This window comes from Hyperoodon ampullatus (assembly GCF_949752795.1).
Source record: "Hyperoodon ampullatus genome assembly, chromosome: 14".
Lineage (NCBI taxonomy): Eukaryota > Metazoa > Chordata > Mammalia > Artiodactyla > Ziphiidae > Hyperoodon > Hyperoodon ampullatus.
The window spans coordinates 3460704-3476883 of record NC_136927.1 but is presented as its reverse complement, the minus strand read 5'-3'; the positions used below and the strand labels follow the sequence as shown (position 1 = coordinate 3476883).

The window sequence follows — 16180 nt, the reverse complement described above, 5'->3', positions numbered from 1 at the left end:
AGCCATTCTAATGAGTTCTCTCCTTTTCTGTTTAACCAACTCCTACTTGTCCTTCAAGTGCTCAGACACCACCTTTTCTATGTGGCTTTCTGGCTTTGCCTGTGTTCCCTGTAGAACTAGAATGGGCTTCATGTTGACTTTGAATCATCTTTCCTTCACAGAACCACGAGATCCCTAAAGACAGAAGTTGTGCGTCCTATGTCTCTGCCCCTCTAGTGCCTAGCACTGTGTGTGACCCACAGCAAAAGCCCCCAAAGAATCTGATGAGTGAATGAGAAGCAGAGAAGGGGTTCGACGCTGATTTCTGGTTTTGAAATCTTGGCATTTCTGATTCTGTTAAAATGGGAATTTCAAGAGACATCGAGGTCAAACTGCATAAAAGTGTTTTCAAGACACTGACAGATGGTGTCCTATATCATATCCCCTGCCCTCAAATTTCTTAGCAGAAAACATCGGGCACTGAAATTTGTTTTGCTTGAATCCTGAGAGGATAGAGGGAGAAAGTGAAACTGGGGCAGGACCAGCCACAGCATACAAAATGCTGCCTCGGTTGTGGCTCTCACAGGGAAGGATTTTAAAGAAGAAATCAACCTGCATAAGGACATTTCTGCCGGGACCTGGGCATGCACACTGGAGAAGGGGGGTCCTCTTGGCTGCAAGGAGTGGTGCCTTCTGCTCATCCTTGAGGTCACCCGGGGCCAGCTGGGTTCCTGGCTCACTCAGCACCCTCTGTAGCCCACCTCCAAGTGTTGTATTTGCATCGGGCCATCTTCCCCAATGGACTCCAAGATTTTCTATGTAACCAGCTTCTACTCACTCCTACGAATTTCTCAAGACCTTACTGAGATATCACCCAGTCCAAGAAGATTCTGGAAATATGAGCCTTTGCCCTGTACCTGATTCAGGGCTCTGCATGCAGTTGTGGTCCAAATACCGGCTGATTAATTTTCAAACTGAGGAGGACACGGCAATGCCTCTGCATCCCCTGTATGAGTGAGACCAGGGTGTTACATAGCAGAGACGACAGTGGTCACTGTGCTTGCACTGCAAGTTGGACAAGGCCCCGCCCACCTTATCTTGCTGCAATGGAGGGAGAGGAGTCACGGTGAGAGGCTTACCCCATATTTTGCCATATTTCTTAAAACAGTTCAGATTCCAAAATCCCCCACAGAAGAAGAAAGACCTGTTAGACAGGTGATCCTCTACTGAGTCCACATGGCTCAGACACTCAGGGACCCTTCTCCATCTCCCAATCCACTGTTTCCCAAAGTGGCCGCAAGATGATTTGGGTGGTACATGGACTAACATGCATTAGGTTAATAGTAACTATTTTAAGGTAAGTTAGAAAAACATACAGCTAGTACATGTAGTCCAGAATTTCTAAGCTATTATTTCATAAGATAAAGCTACATTGATTTAGGTTTAAAAAATTAAAGGTTGACTTAAAGAAAATCATGTAGTGAATTATAGTACAGATAGTATTTAGAGATGGGCAAAAATAGTTATGATAGTAGGTGAATGTCAAAAATTTGGAAAACCACTGGACTATCCAAATCCCCTGTCATGCCCAGAAGGAGCTCAGGCATTCGTGGAAATCATCAGATTCCCACCCAGGGACTAGAAAGGAGGTGTTCTCCAACAGTTGTCTGTGAGGTTTGGCCACTTTTCAACCTGAAAAATTAGCACCAGTTGGCATCTGCATTTGCAAACTAGTCCAAGAAGTGGAACTGAGCTGCAGTGGATGGATTTATCTTAGAAACAATCTCCACGCTCCTGGCTGTGCCTCTGCATTCTTGGTGCTGAGACAGCTTTGGATGGAAGCAAAATGCTGTGTCCCCAGAGCACAGAGGACAGACATTGCTTTCAGAAAATTAGAAAAGACAAACCCTGGAATTCCAGGGTGTGAATCCACCTGGGCCAAGGGCTTGGAAAGGCACCATGTTTCCATCCCCAGCTGGTCAAACCTTCTTCCCCTGTGGAGACCCAACAACTGCCTCGGGTCCCAGTTACGGCCTCCTTTCCTCTTTGCCTTCCTAACCCCACCTCCCCATTAGAATCAGGTGGACGGGCCAAAGGGTCCCAACCGCTGGGGGAAAATGACTCTGAAACACACTCACCTTTCAATGTTCCAAAAATGCCCCGGTGAATGATAGAGGCCTGGGTCCAGGAATGCCCAGTTTCTTAAAAAAATTATTCGCCCATATCCCACACCTGTGATGGAGAGAGAGGCTGTAAAAAAGGTGTTCCGTCCAACAGAATTTCCCCAGTGATGGAAATGTGCCATCATCTGTGCTAATACGGTGGCCTTTACCCACATGTGATACTGAACCCTCGAACAGTGATGAGTGTGACTGAGGAAGTACATTTTAAATTTTAATTAATATAAAGTTAAGTAGCCACATGTGACTGGTGGCTTCTGTACGGAGAGCAGAGCTCCAGGCTGAATGCATTTCAGGGCTAGTGAAATAGTGAAATGAGTCAAGACACCCCCTCCGTCCATCTTCCCCCTTTCTTCCTCAGCAGCGAGGCATCAGGGGGATTTGTGGACATGGTAGTGTCATATGGATGCAGAGTGAGAGTGGGATTTGAGGAAGGAAAGCCAGTTCTGTCTAGGGGGTGGGTGTGTGGGGAGGGGGCATGAAACCAAAAGTAGGGAGGGGTATGGTCAGCTCTCAGAACCCATCAGCCTGCCCACGAGGATCAGGTCTTCTCAGCCCTCAGTGAAGCCCACGTTCACTTGACAGAGAAAAACCCCTAAGATGTCACATTAGAAAGATGAATGTGGAGGTGAAGACGTGCCGCTGTCGAGATGGTGCCCGGGAGGCACGGGACGCAGAGGCAGGTGAGTGTTCTCAGGTGTGTTGTCCCCTGAGAACGGTGGTCTCTCGCACATCTAAAGCCACATTCAAAGTTTGGTCAGCTTTTCTATTTCAAGGACAGAATGTGTCCCGTCTTTCAACTGAAGCTGCCTCTCAGACGTCCTTTGAAGAAAGAGGCGTTCCGCCTTCATCTGTGTTTTCGGCCCCATCGATGAGAAACTGGGAGATTACTTGTGTGTTGAAAGAGAGGTGCGTCCCTCGAGGTGTCCTGGGCTCGGCCGTCCTCCGTCTTCCCGGGCAGGTAACCATTCCCAGGGAGCGATTCGGTCCACTTCTCTGGAGGTGGGTGGGTCACGGGCTCTGAAAATCAGGACCCCGTGATTGATGTGGTCCCTCCGGGGCCGGGAGCCGGAAGGAAGCGCTGGGGTCTGCCGAGGCCTGGACTGTGGACTAAGAACATGGTAGGAATGAAAATTCCCCGACGGGCTGGAAGTTCCCAACTTCTTGACGTGATCTAGGGCTGGGTAGCGAGATGAACTTCAGCCGCATCACTTAAAAATGTGAATGTTGGGAACGACAAAAGAAAACAACCAAGAAAAGCGGCGTCTCTTGCACCGTGTCCCCTGCTGCACAAGACGAGGGGGAGGGTTTGCGCCCTCTCACAGGCAGGATGTGTGCTCTGGTTTCAATATGCTGGGCTTGTCCCCGAGCCAGGAAGCGCTCGATGCCAACAGCCCACCCCAGGGACACCCCCGAGTCCTGTGAGGACCACACGCCTCCTGCCGGCCCGCAGGTCACAGGGCCCTGAAGACCAGGCTTTGCACAGACCCGCTGTTGCTGGTTCCCCGCTAACAGGACCACATACAGCATCTCGTGGGCAGCGTGGTACCCACCTCCCTCGTTCCCCCTCTCACCTTCCTTCCCTCCCTGGGGGTGTCCCCGGGGCATCAGCATGGGTCTGTGCGGTTAAGAATGACGTTTTTACACGTAAGTGCGCCCTCCTCACCTTCCACCTTCTCCCGTTTTCACAGCGGCTGCCAGTTGTGACACAAGAGCTGGGTGGGCAGAGTGTCCGTGGCGAGAGTGGCTCTCAGAGGCGGGGAGGTTTGAAGAGGGATCGGGGCTCTGGCCACGTGGGACTGGCTCCCGGAAAACAGGGGAGGGAGATGCACCAAGGCCCTGAGAGCCGTGGAAGTGGCCCGTAACAGGCAGAGCTCACACAGGGGCGGCCACCCACCGCACCAATAGGAGGAATGGTGCTGAGGGTTCCATTCAGTTACACAGAATCAAGTTTCACTGTGGCCCCCGTCCTTTGCAGCTGCCGCTGTGAAGTTCAAACCTCTACCCGATTTACAATTTGACAGTGACCTCAGGGCCATGCCTCGGGCCACAGAATTGTGGGGGGCAGCCTGGGTGGGAGCAGGGGGCAGGTGGATGCCACCCTGAACTCTGATCTAGCATCCATTCTCCCTAAAACATATCTTCTTCCCCCACTTTTTACCCTTACACAGATAATCCATAAATATATATATTTTTTCAATATTTAGCAGCTTTATTGAGGTATAACTGACATACAATAAACTGCATGTATTTAAAGAGGACAACGTGAGAGATATATACACATACACATGAAACCATCACCACAAGCACAATAAGGAACCTATCTGTTGCCCCAAAACTCTTCTCTGCTCACTCCCTTCTGCCCGCCACGAAGTGTCTCATACCTGCCCTCCACAACCGAGGACCTGCCTCCGTCACTCGCTTGCATTTCCTAGAATTTTATATAAAATGAAATCATACGGTATGTTCCTTGCTTTGTCTGGCTTCTTCGTTTAGCACGGTGTTTTTGAGATTCGTTTGTGAGGTCACCTGTATCAGCAGTCCATTTTGTTGTTTTGGTTGTTGCTGTGTAGTCTTCCACTGTATGAATGGACCACAATTTGCTTTATCAATTCACCGGCGATGGACATTCAGGTTGTTTCCTACTTTGGCAATTGCAAATAAAGCCATGATTAACATTTATATGTAAGTCTTTGTATAGACACCACCTTCCATTTCTCTGGGGTAAATACCTCGAGTGTAAGAGCTAAATTACACTGTAGGTGTATGTTTAACTTTTTAAGACCCATGCTGATGCCAAGGGGACACCCCCAGGGAGGGAAGGAAGGCGAGAGTGGGGATGAGGGAGGTTGAAGTTCATTTTGGCGTGTGGATGTCTAATGGCTCCAGCACCATTTCTTGAAAAGAATTTCCTTTTTCCATTGAATTGCTTTTGCACTTTGTCAAAAATCAGTTGGCCACACAAATGTGGAGCTATTTATGGGTTCTTTATTTGGTGCCACGAATCTATGTATCTAAACCTCTGTCAATAGTACACTGTCTTTTTTTGGCCATGCCTGTGTAGCTTGCAGGATCTTAGTTCCCTAACCAGGGATTGAATCTGGGTCCTCGGCAGTGAGAGTGTAGAGTCCTGACCACTGGACCGCCAGGGTAGCATGCCATCTTGATTACTGCAGCTATATAATGTCTCGAAGACACCTAAACTGGCTCTTCCTGTTTACTCTTTCTCAGAAACTTTGTGATCTGGGGCTGGGCAAGGAGTTTTTTTTTTTTTTAATTTTTTAATTCATTTATTTATTTTTGGCTGCATCGGTCTTCGTTGCTGTGTGTGGGCTTTCTCTAGTTGCGGTAGCGGGGGCTACTCTTCATTGCGGTGCATGGGTTTCTCATTGCGGTGGCTTCTCTTGTTGTGGAGCACGGGCTCTAGGCGCAAGGGCTTCAGTACCTGTGGCGTGCGGGCTCAGCAGTTGTGACTCGCAGGCTCTAGAGCACAGGCTCAGTAATTGTGGCACACGGGCTTAGCTGCTGCGTGGCATGTGGGATATTCCCGGACCAGGGCTCGAACCCGTGTCCCTTGCGTTGGCAGGCAGGTTCTTAACCCCTGCGCCACCAGGGAAGTCCCTGGGCAACGAGTTCTTATGTGACACCAAAACCACAAATGACAAAGGGAAGATAGGTAATTGGACTTTATCAAAACTAAAAATGTTTGTGCTTCAAAGGACACCATCAAGAAAGTGAAAATACAACCCCAGACTGGGAGAAAATATTTACAAATCCTATATCTAATAAGGGACTTATATCCAGAAAACATGAAGAACCCTTAAAACTCAGTGATAAAAGGAGAAATTGCTGAATTTAAAGTTGGGCAAAGTATTTCAATAACCATTTCTCAAAAGAAGATGTATGAATGTCTAACAAGCACACGAAAAGGTGTTCAACCACCAGTCTAGAGGAATGTAAATTAAAACCACAAGATACCACGTTATACCCATTAAGATGGCCAGAATAAAAAAGACATACAATCATAAGTGTTGACAAAGATGTGGAGAAATTGGAACCCTCAGATTTTGGTGATGGGAATGTAAACTGGTGCAGCCACATTGGAAAACAGTCTGGCATTACCTCAAAATGTTAAATGTAGAGGTACCATATCGCCTAGCAATTCTATCTCTAGGTATATACTCAAAAGAAGTGAAAACCTATGTCCACACAAAGCCTTGCAAACAAATGGTCAGAGCAGCATTATTCATAATGGACAAAACCCCAAACAATCCAATTGTCCCTTAACTGCTGAGTGGATAAACAAAATGTGGATATCCATACAGTGGAATATTATTTGGCCAAAGAAAGGGAATGAAGTACTAATACGTGCTATAGCATGGGATCCTGAAAACATTACGCTCAGCAAAAGAAATTGGTCACAAAATTCCACGTATGGTATGATTTCATTTATATGAAATGTCCAGAATAGGCAAATTTGAGACAGAAAATAGATTTGTGGTGGCCCAGGCTGGGAGGGGGGCAGGCTCAGCGAAGATGGCGGCTGACTGCTAATGGCATGAGATTTCCTTTGGGGATGAGGCAAATGTTCTAAAATTTGAATAAGGTGATAGTTGTGGCTCTGTAAAGGGACGAGTCAGAATCGCCGACTTCCACACTTTAAACCCACGTGAATTATTTCTCAATAAAGCCCTTAGAAAAACATTAAGTGGCAGTGGGCAGCATGTGGCCTGTGGCTGCTATCTTGTCTGCACACTCCTGGGACCACCCTGACCCCACTGGGCCGTGGTCCAGCCTGTGTTCCATTCTTCCTGGAAGAAACCTCTGTCTCTTAAATTCTCAGGGAGGGCTTGTTGTACGAACCAAATAGCACAATGAGCCATGCCCTGGATTTTCAAAGGATTTCTCTAAAGAGCCTTAGTTATCTTTTCCCCACTCCTGAACTCTGTATTTTGGAAGGCTGTATCTATGCAGCAGATTCATTTACTTTTCCTCCAATAATAGCAGGCTTAGCTCCTTCACATTGTTGGTGGGACACCACTGTTTCACTGAGGCCGACACTCACCACCTTAGTTAAAGTGACAACTGCCCCTGCCTGCCTCCATCTCCCCTCTCCCGCTCTACTTCTGTTTCTCTGCTTATCACCACCGAGCAGCCTACACACTTCACTTTTATTTATTTATTTATTTATTTTCTTTGCGGTACGCGGGCCTCTCACTGTTGTGGCCTCTCCCGTTGCGGAGCACAGGCTACGGACGCGCAGGCTCAGCGGCCATGGCTCACGGGCCCAGCCGCTCCGCGGCACGTGGGATCCTCCCGGACCGGGGCACGAACCCGTGTCCCCTGCATCGGCAGGCGGACTCTCAACCACTGCGTCACCAGGGAAGCCCGTCCATTGTTCTCTTTTTTACATGAAAAGATAATATATGTACCTGGTGAAAAATACGGAGGGTGCCAAGGTTAGTCGCACTCCACCCTGGTTCCCCCCGTTTTCGTCCCCTCTCTAGAGGTAACTGTTACCAAGTTCCTGTCCATCTTTCCGGAGACAGTCTCTCCACATTCTGCACCGGCGTATGTGCACGTCTGCACGTGTGCAAACACACACACACACAAGTGGGAGCATATTTATTTTTGCACGGCATGGTATAACTTCGAGATTGCTTTGCACCTGTGTGTGTAATTTCATCTTGTTGAAACAGCTGCGTAGGCTCCAGTGTGTGGACGCAGCAGGATTCATTTCCTGCTTGGGTGAGCGGGCGCCACCAAGGTGGATGACGAAAGGGGGGCTCCCTGAGATGCAGACGAGGCCCCCCTCGCTGGGGTCCCCAGGAGGCTGTGTGGGCCCCTTTCTCCATCACAGATGCCCCTAGAGGGCTTGCTGGGTTTCTGTCTGGTTCCTGTCACCCCTCATCTCTGGAGCTGCAAGTCCCCAGTCTTCCTGCCCTCGACGTTCTCGAAAAAATGTCCCTGAAGACCAAGAGGGGCACAGGAATGTCCCCCACAGACTCTGGGGCTCCATCGGGTTTCTTCTTGGGCTCCCTTTGGGGGCCCCATGGGGCTGTCTGGACCCCCAAGTCAGCAGGCCAATTATGCTGTTCGCTGGTTGGAGAATCCCACAGAAACATTTTCAGGATGCCTTAGAAATATGCATTTTTTAATTAAACTATTTGAGTCTGGATTAGATTCAACCCCATAATGTCGTTATTTGCTTAATCAGGGTGGAATATTGCCTTATCTGAGGAGAAGCAGGACATTTTTAAGACTGCAGAGCCCAAAATGAACAGCTTCGAATTTTCGCCCATGCTGGCTGTTAACTGACTCCAGCTATTAAAGGGAAAGAGATTTTGGCAAACCCTAAGGTCCTTCTTGTACAAGCAAAGCCATGGACATGTTCAAATCATTTTAAAATAGGCGTCTGGCGAACCGATCGTGTTCGGAAAACAGGCCAGTTGATCAGAAGGTTTGCAAAAGCTGCTGCGGCTCCCAAATAAAGTATCTGAAAATGGTTTCACTTCATGACAAAACTAAACCTCTAAAACTTATGTGCCAGTGTCACAGAAATTGGCAACAACCGTGTCAAACTTCAGTTTTCTCCCGGGACGCCTCGTCACCAACCTCAGAGCCCCCCGTCGCTCTGCCTGTTCTTGGTGCTGGGGGGTCTCTGGTGCCCACAGGCGGGTGCTCTGGGAGATCATCACTGGTGGAGGCAGAGAGAATCACTGCCTCTGTCCTGGGAGAAGGGTTCGGCTCTGGTGGAGGAAGGGGTGCGTGTACACAGGGGGCAACTGGTCCCTGTTACCATCTACCTGATGTTCTGGGTGGGTGGGCACAGCGATGCTGACTTAGAGGACACTTCGGGTGGGGCCATTTAAAAATAGTTCATGAAAACTAAAAACAGAGCTACCGTATGATCCAGCAATCCCACTCCTGGGCATATATCCAGACAAAACTCTAATTCAAAAGAGACATGCACCTCTATGTTCACAGCAGCCCTATTCACAATAGCCAAGACATGGAAGCAACCTAAACGTCCATCGACAGAGGAACGGATAAGGAAGATGTGGTACATATATGCGATGGACTACTACTCAGCCATAAAAAAGAATGAAATAATGCCATTTACAGCAACATGGATGCAACTAGAGATGATCATACTAAGTGAAGTAAGTCAGACAGAGAAAGACAAACACCATATAATATCACTTATATGTGGAATCTACAATACGACACAAATGAACCTATCTATGAAACAGAAACAGAATCACGGACATAGAGAACAGCCTGGTGGTTGCCAAGGGGGAGAGGGTTGGGGGAGGGATGGAGTGGGAGGTTGGGATGAGCAGATGTAAGCTTTTATATGTCGAACGGATAACTGACAAGGTCCTACTATATAGCCCAGAAAACTATATTCAGTATCAGTATTCAGTATTTGATACACCATAATGGAAAAGAATATTATAAAAAAAGGAATGTAAAAAAAAAAAAGTAAAGGGCTTCCCTGGTGGCGCAGTGGTTGCGAGTCTGCCTGCCGATGCAGGGGATGCGGGTTCGTGCCCCGGTCCGGGAGGATCCCACATGCCGCGGAGCGGCTGGGCCCGTGAGCCACGGCCACTGAGCCTGCGCGTCCGGAGCCTGTGCTCCGCAACGGGAGAGGCCACGGCAGTGAGAGGCCCGCGTACCGCAAAAAAAGAAAAAGAAAAAGAAAAAAGAAAAAAAAGTAAGGAACATCAATCAATCAAAAAAAAAAGATAAAATATAGTTCACGATTTTCACAGAGTGTTTTCTCCCCCCCAGAAATGCCTTGTTTTGTGGAAAACACACGTCAGGCGACATCCCCAGCCAGCTGTGCTCTAGCCCTTGCCCGCTTGGTGCATCCTGTCTGTAATGTGGACCGTCCCTTTGTCCCAGCTGGAACCCAGGTCGTTCTGGGTTTGCTCCTGAGCCCAGGCAGCCGAGGATGTGACTGCTCTCCTGGGGCTGAGGGCCCCCAGGCGTTGCTGCCGGAGCCCCCGGGGTGGCCTTACAGATGCCCAGAGCTCGGCCTGGGGACCAGGACCCCTCCAGCTGCCAGCAGGGGAGTGGTCTCCAGCTCAGTTAAACAGGGGAACTTACTGAGAGGCTGTTGGGAGCCCTGGAATTGGCAGGAAGCAAGGCTGCTCTTGTAGCCGGGAGGACCCTCAGAGGCGCCTCTGCTTCTTCCCCCGCTTGGGGGCCTCGTTCCCAGGAGGGGCACCTGCCCCCTCAGCCCCGCTTGGCTCACCTGTCTCCTGGGAGGTCGTCCTGCCCCAACAGTGTCACTCGGGGGACAGGCAACGCCCCAGGAGCAGTGAGGGTGCGCGGGGCAGGAGGAGAGACACGTTCTAGGGCCCCTCACCCCCGAGCTTGCCCTGGGGGCCCAGCTCGTCTCAGAGGTGCCCTGCTGAGGGCAATGCCCGGGTCTTCACCTGCTCGTGGACTGGGCTCTCTGTGGAGGAGAGGACCCAGACCCCCAGCTCCTTCCAGAGAAAACTGACCTCGCGGAGATGCAGGGCCCACCAGCCCGTGACGCCCACCTTCCACAGTCTGGGCTGGGCTCCGCGGGACTCAAAGCCCGGGAACAACGTGCTTCTCCCAGGAAGGTGCAGGCATCAAGGTGATGGCCCCCTCCCCTCCTGCAGGGCATGGAGAGGTCACACTGAGCTCTGGAGACCACAGCTCGGGCGCCACTGCTCCCCAGCCGGCTGGGTGCAGTGAGGGCCCCCCCCACCGAGTCATTTTTCCTTCTTGGGGAGGTCCATCTAACTGTCATCCACAAGGTAATGGAGATTTCTTTTCTCTGTGATCACTGGCTGCATTTCTAAAGTTTTTACATTAACTTTTCAGTAATAACAACGGTAACAGTAACAACGGCCACGCTTTGCCTGGAACAGGCCAGATTGTGCAAGTGAACTCCTGCATTTTCTCTTTACTAACATAGGAGAGAACCATGGGGCGGAGAATAAATTCTGAGCTCCAGGTGCCTTTTTGCGCAGGTGTGGTCGCCACGCTGGACCCTGCGCTGTGTGCAGGGGCCCCTGCCTTCCCGAGGCCAGCTGTCCCTGACGGGAGGAAAGCTTAGGGAAGGCAGATGGCCTCTGGGAAGGCAGGCCGTGCAGTGGTTCTGCCTGCTCTGCAGCCCCTGACTGCTTGGTCTGGACCCTGCCTCTGCCCCGTGTCCACCTGGGGCAAATGGCTTCACCCTGGGCATGTTTCCTCGCCTGCAAAATGGGACCCTGACAAACCCACGGGGCATGGTGGACCCTGCGGATGGACGAAAGCAGAGCACGCTGCGCCACCCGGAAACGGTACCCTTCACACGGCAGCTGCGGTGTCCAAAATACTGGAACGTGGGCTGACCTTAAGTGCATATTTATGGGGGCGGAACGTAGGCAGACAATGTGGGGAAAAGAGAGAAAATGAAATGTTCTCACCTCTGGCTCGTCAGTGTTTAATTCTGGAGCAAAAGGGCCAAGTCGGAAGCACAGGCCCCCTTCTCCCTCCTTCGACCCAGCCCCCGGGCCCTGTCCTCGCAGCGCATTGGTGGCACCTGGAATCACTCGGGCAGCTTTTCCCCCGAGAATTGGATGCCTGGGCCCAAGCCCCAGAGGTTCTGTCTTCCTGGGCCTGGGTGTGGCCGGGCACTGGGATTTTTGAGCACCATGTGGAGAGCCGCGCTCTGAGGCTGGGAGGAGCTGAGGCTGAGGGCAAAGCCGAGCCCCTCCTGGTGGACCCTGGCACCCATGGCAACTTGGCCCCAGGGCACACGGGCCCAGCTGGAAGGGGCGGGAAGGGCCTCAGGCTCCCGGAACCTTCTGGGTCTTCATGGAGAGGGGAGGGGAGGGTCCATCGGAGGGGGCAGTCTCCCCCCAGTCAAGGCTAAGTTTGGCAAAGAGCAGTCTCCCCTCCAGGCACCTGTGGAGTCTTTGTGGGGTACTCCGGGCGGTGGGGGGCTGTACTGAGGATGGCTGCTGGCCACGCCCGGGTGTGCGGGCCCCAGGCTGCTCGCCTCAGGACCCTGGCCACCCGGCCGGGCTGCTCCCCCGGCGTGCCTCTCCCCGGGAGATCTAAAACTGAACCCCTCTGACCTCACCTCCGCTGTGCGTCCACACCTGCATTTCCAGGAGGGGCCAGCACAGCACTGGGCTGACGTTTCAGTCTTCGATCCTACAGCCCTAGAATTCATGAGTCACTTCATCAACACTTGCTGAAGAAAATCACAGGCGCATAAGGAACAAAATGATGCTTTTATTAAAAATCGTACCCATAGCACCTCCCTGTCTTCCTACAATGTTTTTTTTTTAAAGGAGATCTAGTTTTCTGCACAATTCCAGAAAATTGCTGGGAAGACTTCAGGACTGACCTAAGCCCCCCGATAAACCAGCAGGCGAGGCTGACAGGAAATGAGGCACGCACAGCAGACCAGCTCAGTTCCTGGATTTCTACGTGCTCCCACCTTTCAGAGGGTCCCCGCTACAGGGATGCTGAATCAAAGAGCCGCATCTGGATACGTGGATATGACCGCTCACTGGGACAAGGACTAGTGTGCCAGGAATTCGTAAAACTGAAAACCATGCTACAAAGCCTTAGAAACATTACGCAAACACCATGCTTCAGTCCCGTCGCGGTCCAGGGCAGGCACAGCGTCGCAGGGGTTTACGGAGCGCGCGCCACCCTCCGCGGTCTCCGCCGGAGCTGTCCCACATCACGTCTCTTCCGCGACATTTACCGAGCGCTCCTTGAAAGCATGGCCGGGAAGGGGAGGCCTTGGTTTGGACCGATTTATTCGGAGGAGGAGGTGCAGTCAAGGAGATGTGCCCCACGCGGCCCGCTAACCACAGGGACTGCCCACAGCCCCGCCCGGCCGCTCACTGGCCTGGAAACCTGTGCCCGGAGGCCCCAGTGGGGACGGGAACCCGCGCAAACCCATCCCTGCGGCTGCTTCGCTGCGGGTCCTCACACGGAAGGGGCAGCTCGCCTGCCCATCACGGGGCCTTTGACGGGGGACTCCGCGACAGCTGAGCGCGAGGCACCGGAAGGGCATCATGGCTCAGAAGGCGGCGGGATAGGACACTCCTCCTGGTCTCAGTTAGAGAAACGGTGCTCGTCCTTTTTTTCAGAGCCGAGATTAAAATCCAGCATCCATTTTCCTATCCTGTGATTTTCTTTGTTCCTCCCCAAAGACGAGAGGTTAGGAATCGACGCTTCTCAACGCCCACACTACCTGGAGGCTGAAATCTAACCCGAGACACCCCACTCTTCCTCTGGTCCAGTAGCTCCCACGGCCCACAGCGCCAGTGCCACTGGGCGGAGCGCGGACGCCAACGCCCATCGCCGCCTCGGACCGCCTGTTCCGTCCCAAAGAGGTTCGTTCAGAGCAGAGAAAACACATGAAGTATAATGAGCCTGGGGAAAAAGGCGTCCTGTTGTCACAAAAGCCCAAAAGCCAGAAACACGCCTCAAACCAAGTCGTCCCCACGCTAGGACGTGCCAGCACTTTCCCGTATATAAAGCAACGGACGTATGGCTTAGAGAGCAGAGTGCGGAAGGCAGTGTTTGTCCACGTTCTCTGTCGATCGCTCGTCCTCCGAGAAATTCGAGCTGCAGCCTTGGGGCTTCCTGTCCACTTCCCCGTCTGGGACTGAGAGGACTGAGGTGGCTGGCCCTGTGCCCTGGGCGGGTCCTGTCCAGGGAGCGATTCTCATGCAGGAGAGGCTTTGGGCAGAGCGTCTAGGATTTTTGGTTTAGAACGTTTCCCCTCTACACAGAAAAGGAAGGAAGGAAGGAAGAACGGAGGGAGGGAGGGAGGGAGGGAGGAAGGAAAGAGAGAAGGAAGAAGGAGGAGGAGAGAGAGAAAGGAACCTTTCCACACCTCCTACCTCTACTTTTAGAGAAGCTGAAAGGTTTTTTTTTACCCAACACAAAACTCTCAAACAGAAGAGGCCTTTGTTCAGCAACACAAAACTCTCCTTGGTCTCCTGGGGAGACCGCACCCAGCAACTCTGAAATCAGAGGGTTAAGACAGCCCTCTGCCTGGAGGAGGCGTGGGAGGAAGGGACCCCGCAGACCACGTGACACGCAGGTGGCCACGAGACTGGCTCCCCTTGGCGTGGGTGGCTGGCCCAGCCCTTCCCCCTTGGGGACCTGCAGGCCCGTCCTGTGCCCTGGGGGGTGTGGACAGGCTCCGGCTGACCGGGCAGCCGGCGGGGTCCTTCTGCAGTGCTCCCCCCCCGGGGGGGGCGGGGCACACCCCACTGACAGCAGCAGCATTCCGGGAACATCTGGCCCTGGGACCACGGCTTGACCACCTGTACCTCACACACCTTTTGCAAAAAATGATGTGATGGGCTAGAGGCAGAGCTACGGTTTGGAGTTTCAAAACAGTTCACGCTATTTCCATGTAGCTAAAAAACGAAAACAAAACAGTAACAATTAAAGTAAAAAACGGTTTCCAGAAAACCCATTAAGGCTAAGAGCTGGCCTGGGGTCGGGCAAGGGACAGCCACACCAGTCATGGCAGCGGCGGGAACCCGGAGGCCCCAGGCCGCGTGCGCTGCAAGGAAAGCCGCGGGCCACGCGCATGGCAGGGCCTGGCAGGCACGGGGGCGGGCAGAGGGGCTGGGGACCCCTTCTTCTCAGAGCCGTTTTGCTATACTTGGAGACACTGTCGCTCTTCGTCTTTCCCATGTACAAAGCTAAACAATTAATAAAAAGGCACCTGGAGACAGCTGAGACTCACTCATTTCATGTGACATATTTTAAAAAAAGATAAAAAGATTTAAAAAATACTCTGGTTAACAATGCACACCTCTTACACAGCGAGCGATTCTGCAGCCGCTGCCTCGTTCGCTCAGCTTGGCGGGCTGGCCGTGTGCTGTGCGGCCAGGGGAGGAGCGGGCTTGCCGAGGGCCACGGCGGTGGCTCCCAGCAGGGGTGCTTCCCGCTCCTGCGCTGCGAGGTCGAAAGGAAGAAAGGAACGGGGAGCCCCGAATATTTCACCCCTGGAAGGACGCCGAACGGAACCTTGGAATCTGTGGCCCTGCGGCCAGGAACCTTAAAGCCGATTCCTCGCCTACAAACTGCCGAGTGAGGACATTTCAGAGATGGCCGCCCTTGGGTCCGGAAGCCCTGAGCCTGGGTCACACACATGCTCTTCGCACGCCGGAGACGGAGACGGTGGGATGGAGCCCCAGGCGGGCCGCTGGTTCTCGGGCAGGGGTTAGAGAAGAGAAGGGAGCGGCCTGCAAGAGGCGCGGCCTCCCTGGACCCCCTCCCTCCCCACCAGCCCTCCTAGTCGGCGCAGGGTGGAGAAGCCCGGACCCGAGGGCTCAGGTCTTCCCAGGTCGGGGTGACAAGCCCTTGCACCAGTGAAACACACCTTCTCGTAAAAAGAAAAGAAAAACAAAGAAACCCGCTTCCTGCAGCGATGTTACAAAAAGCCAGTAAAAAAAAAAAAACTTTCCTAATTGAAATCTCGCGTTCACAAGTGGGTAAAAATCAATCATCAGGCGTGAGATCCTCTTAAACCCAAGCTGGAGCCCAGTTCCCGGAGCTGATTGTCTTAACAAGGGTCGCCGCGGGGTCGGCGCCGCTCACACGAAGGACGAGAAGCCGGTGAGCGGAGTCCGGGCGCCGTGGGCGGCGGGCGCGAACACGGCGCTCTGCGTGGTGACCACCGCGCGTGGGGCCGGCCCGGCCTCGGCCCCCGCCACCGCCTCGTACCTGTGCGGGGCCGCGCCCGCCCGCCGCTTCCACGAGTTGTAGTAGGTGGGGTCGCTCAGGTAGTGGTTGACGAAGGAGTGCTGGGGGAGCGCGTCCTCAGACTCGGACTCGGTGCCCTGCGGACAGACGGATGGACAGCGAGGCATCAGCCAGGCGGCTGGGGGGCTGGGGGGAGCTCAGGGGGGCCGTGGACACGGGGGGCGGTCACGGACGGGGTGAGCTATGCGGGAGGGCAGCCGTGGGCAGCAGGGCTGAGCAGGGAACAGGCAGGGCCAGGAAGGGAA

At 52.8% G+C, this 16180-nt stretch overlaps 1 protein-coding gene across 1 annotated transcript in view; it reads right to left on the bottom strand.

Moving 5' to 3' along the window:
* Nucleotides 1–15766: 15766 nt before the first annotated feature.
* Nucleotides 15767–16180, bottom strand: part of SDK1 (sidekick cell adhesion molecule 1) — a gene marked incomplete at both ends in the record, with an annotated part of 840970 nt that continues 840556 nt past the window's right edge. Inside the window, one exon of the mRNA XM_079719129.1 lies at nucleotides 15767–16012. Coding sequence (XP_079575255.1) covers nucleotides 15767–16012 — 246 coding nt within the window. The remainder of the gene's footprint in view (nucleotides 16013–16180) is intronic.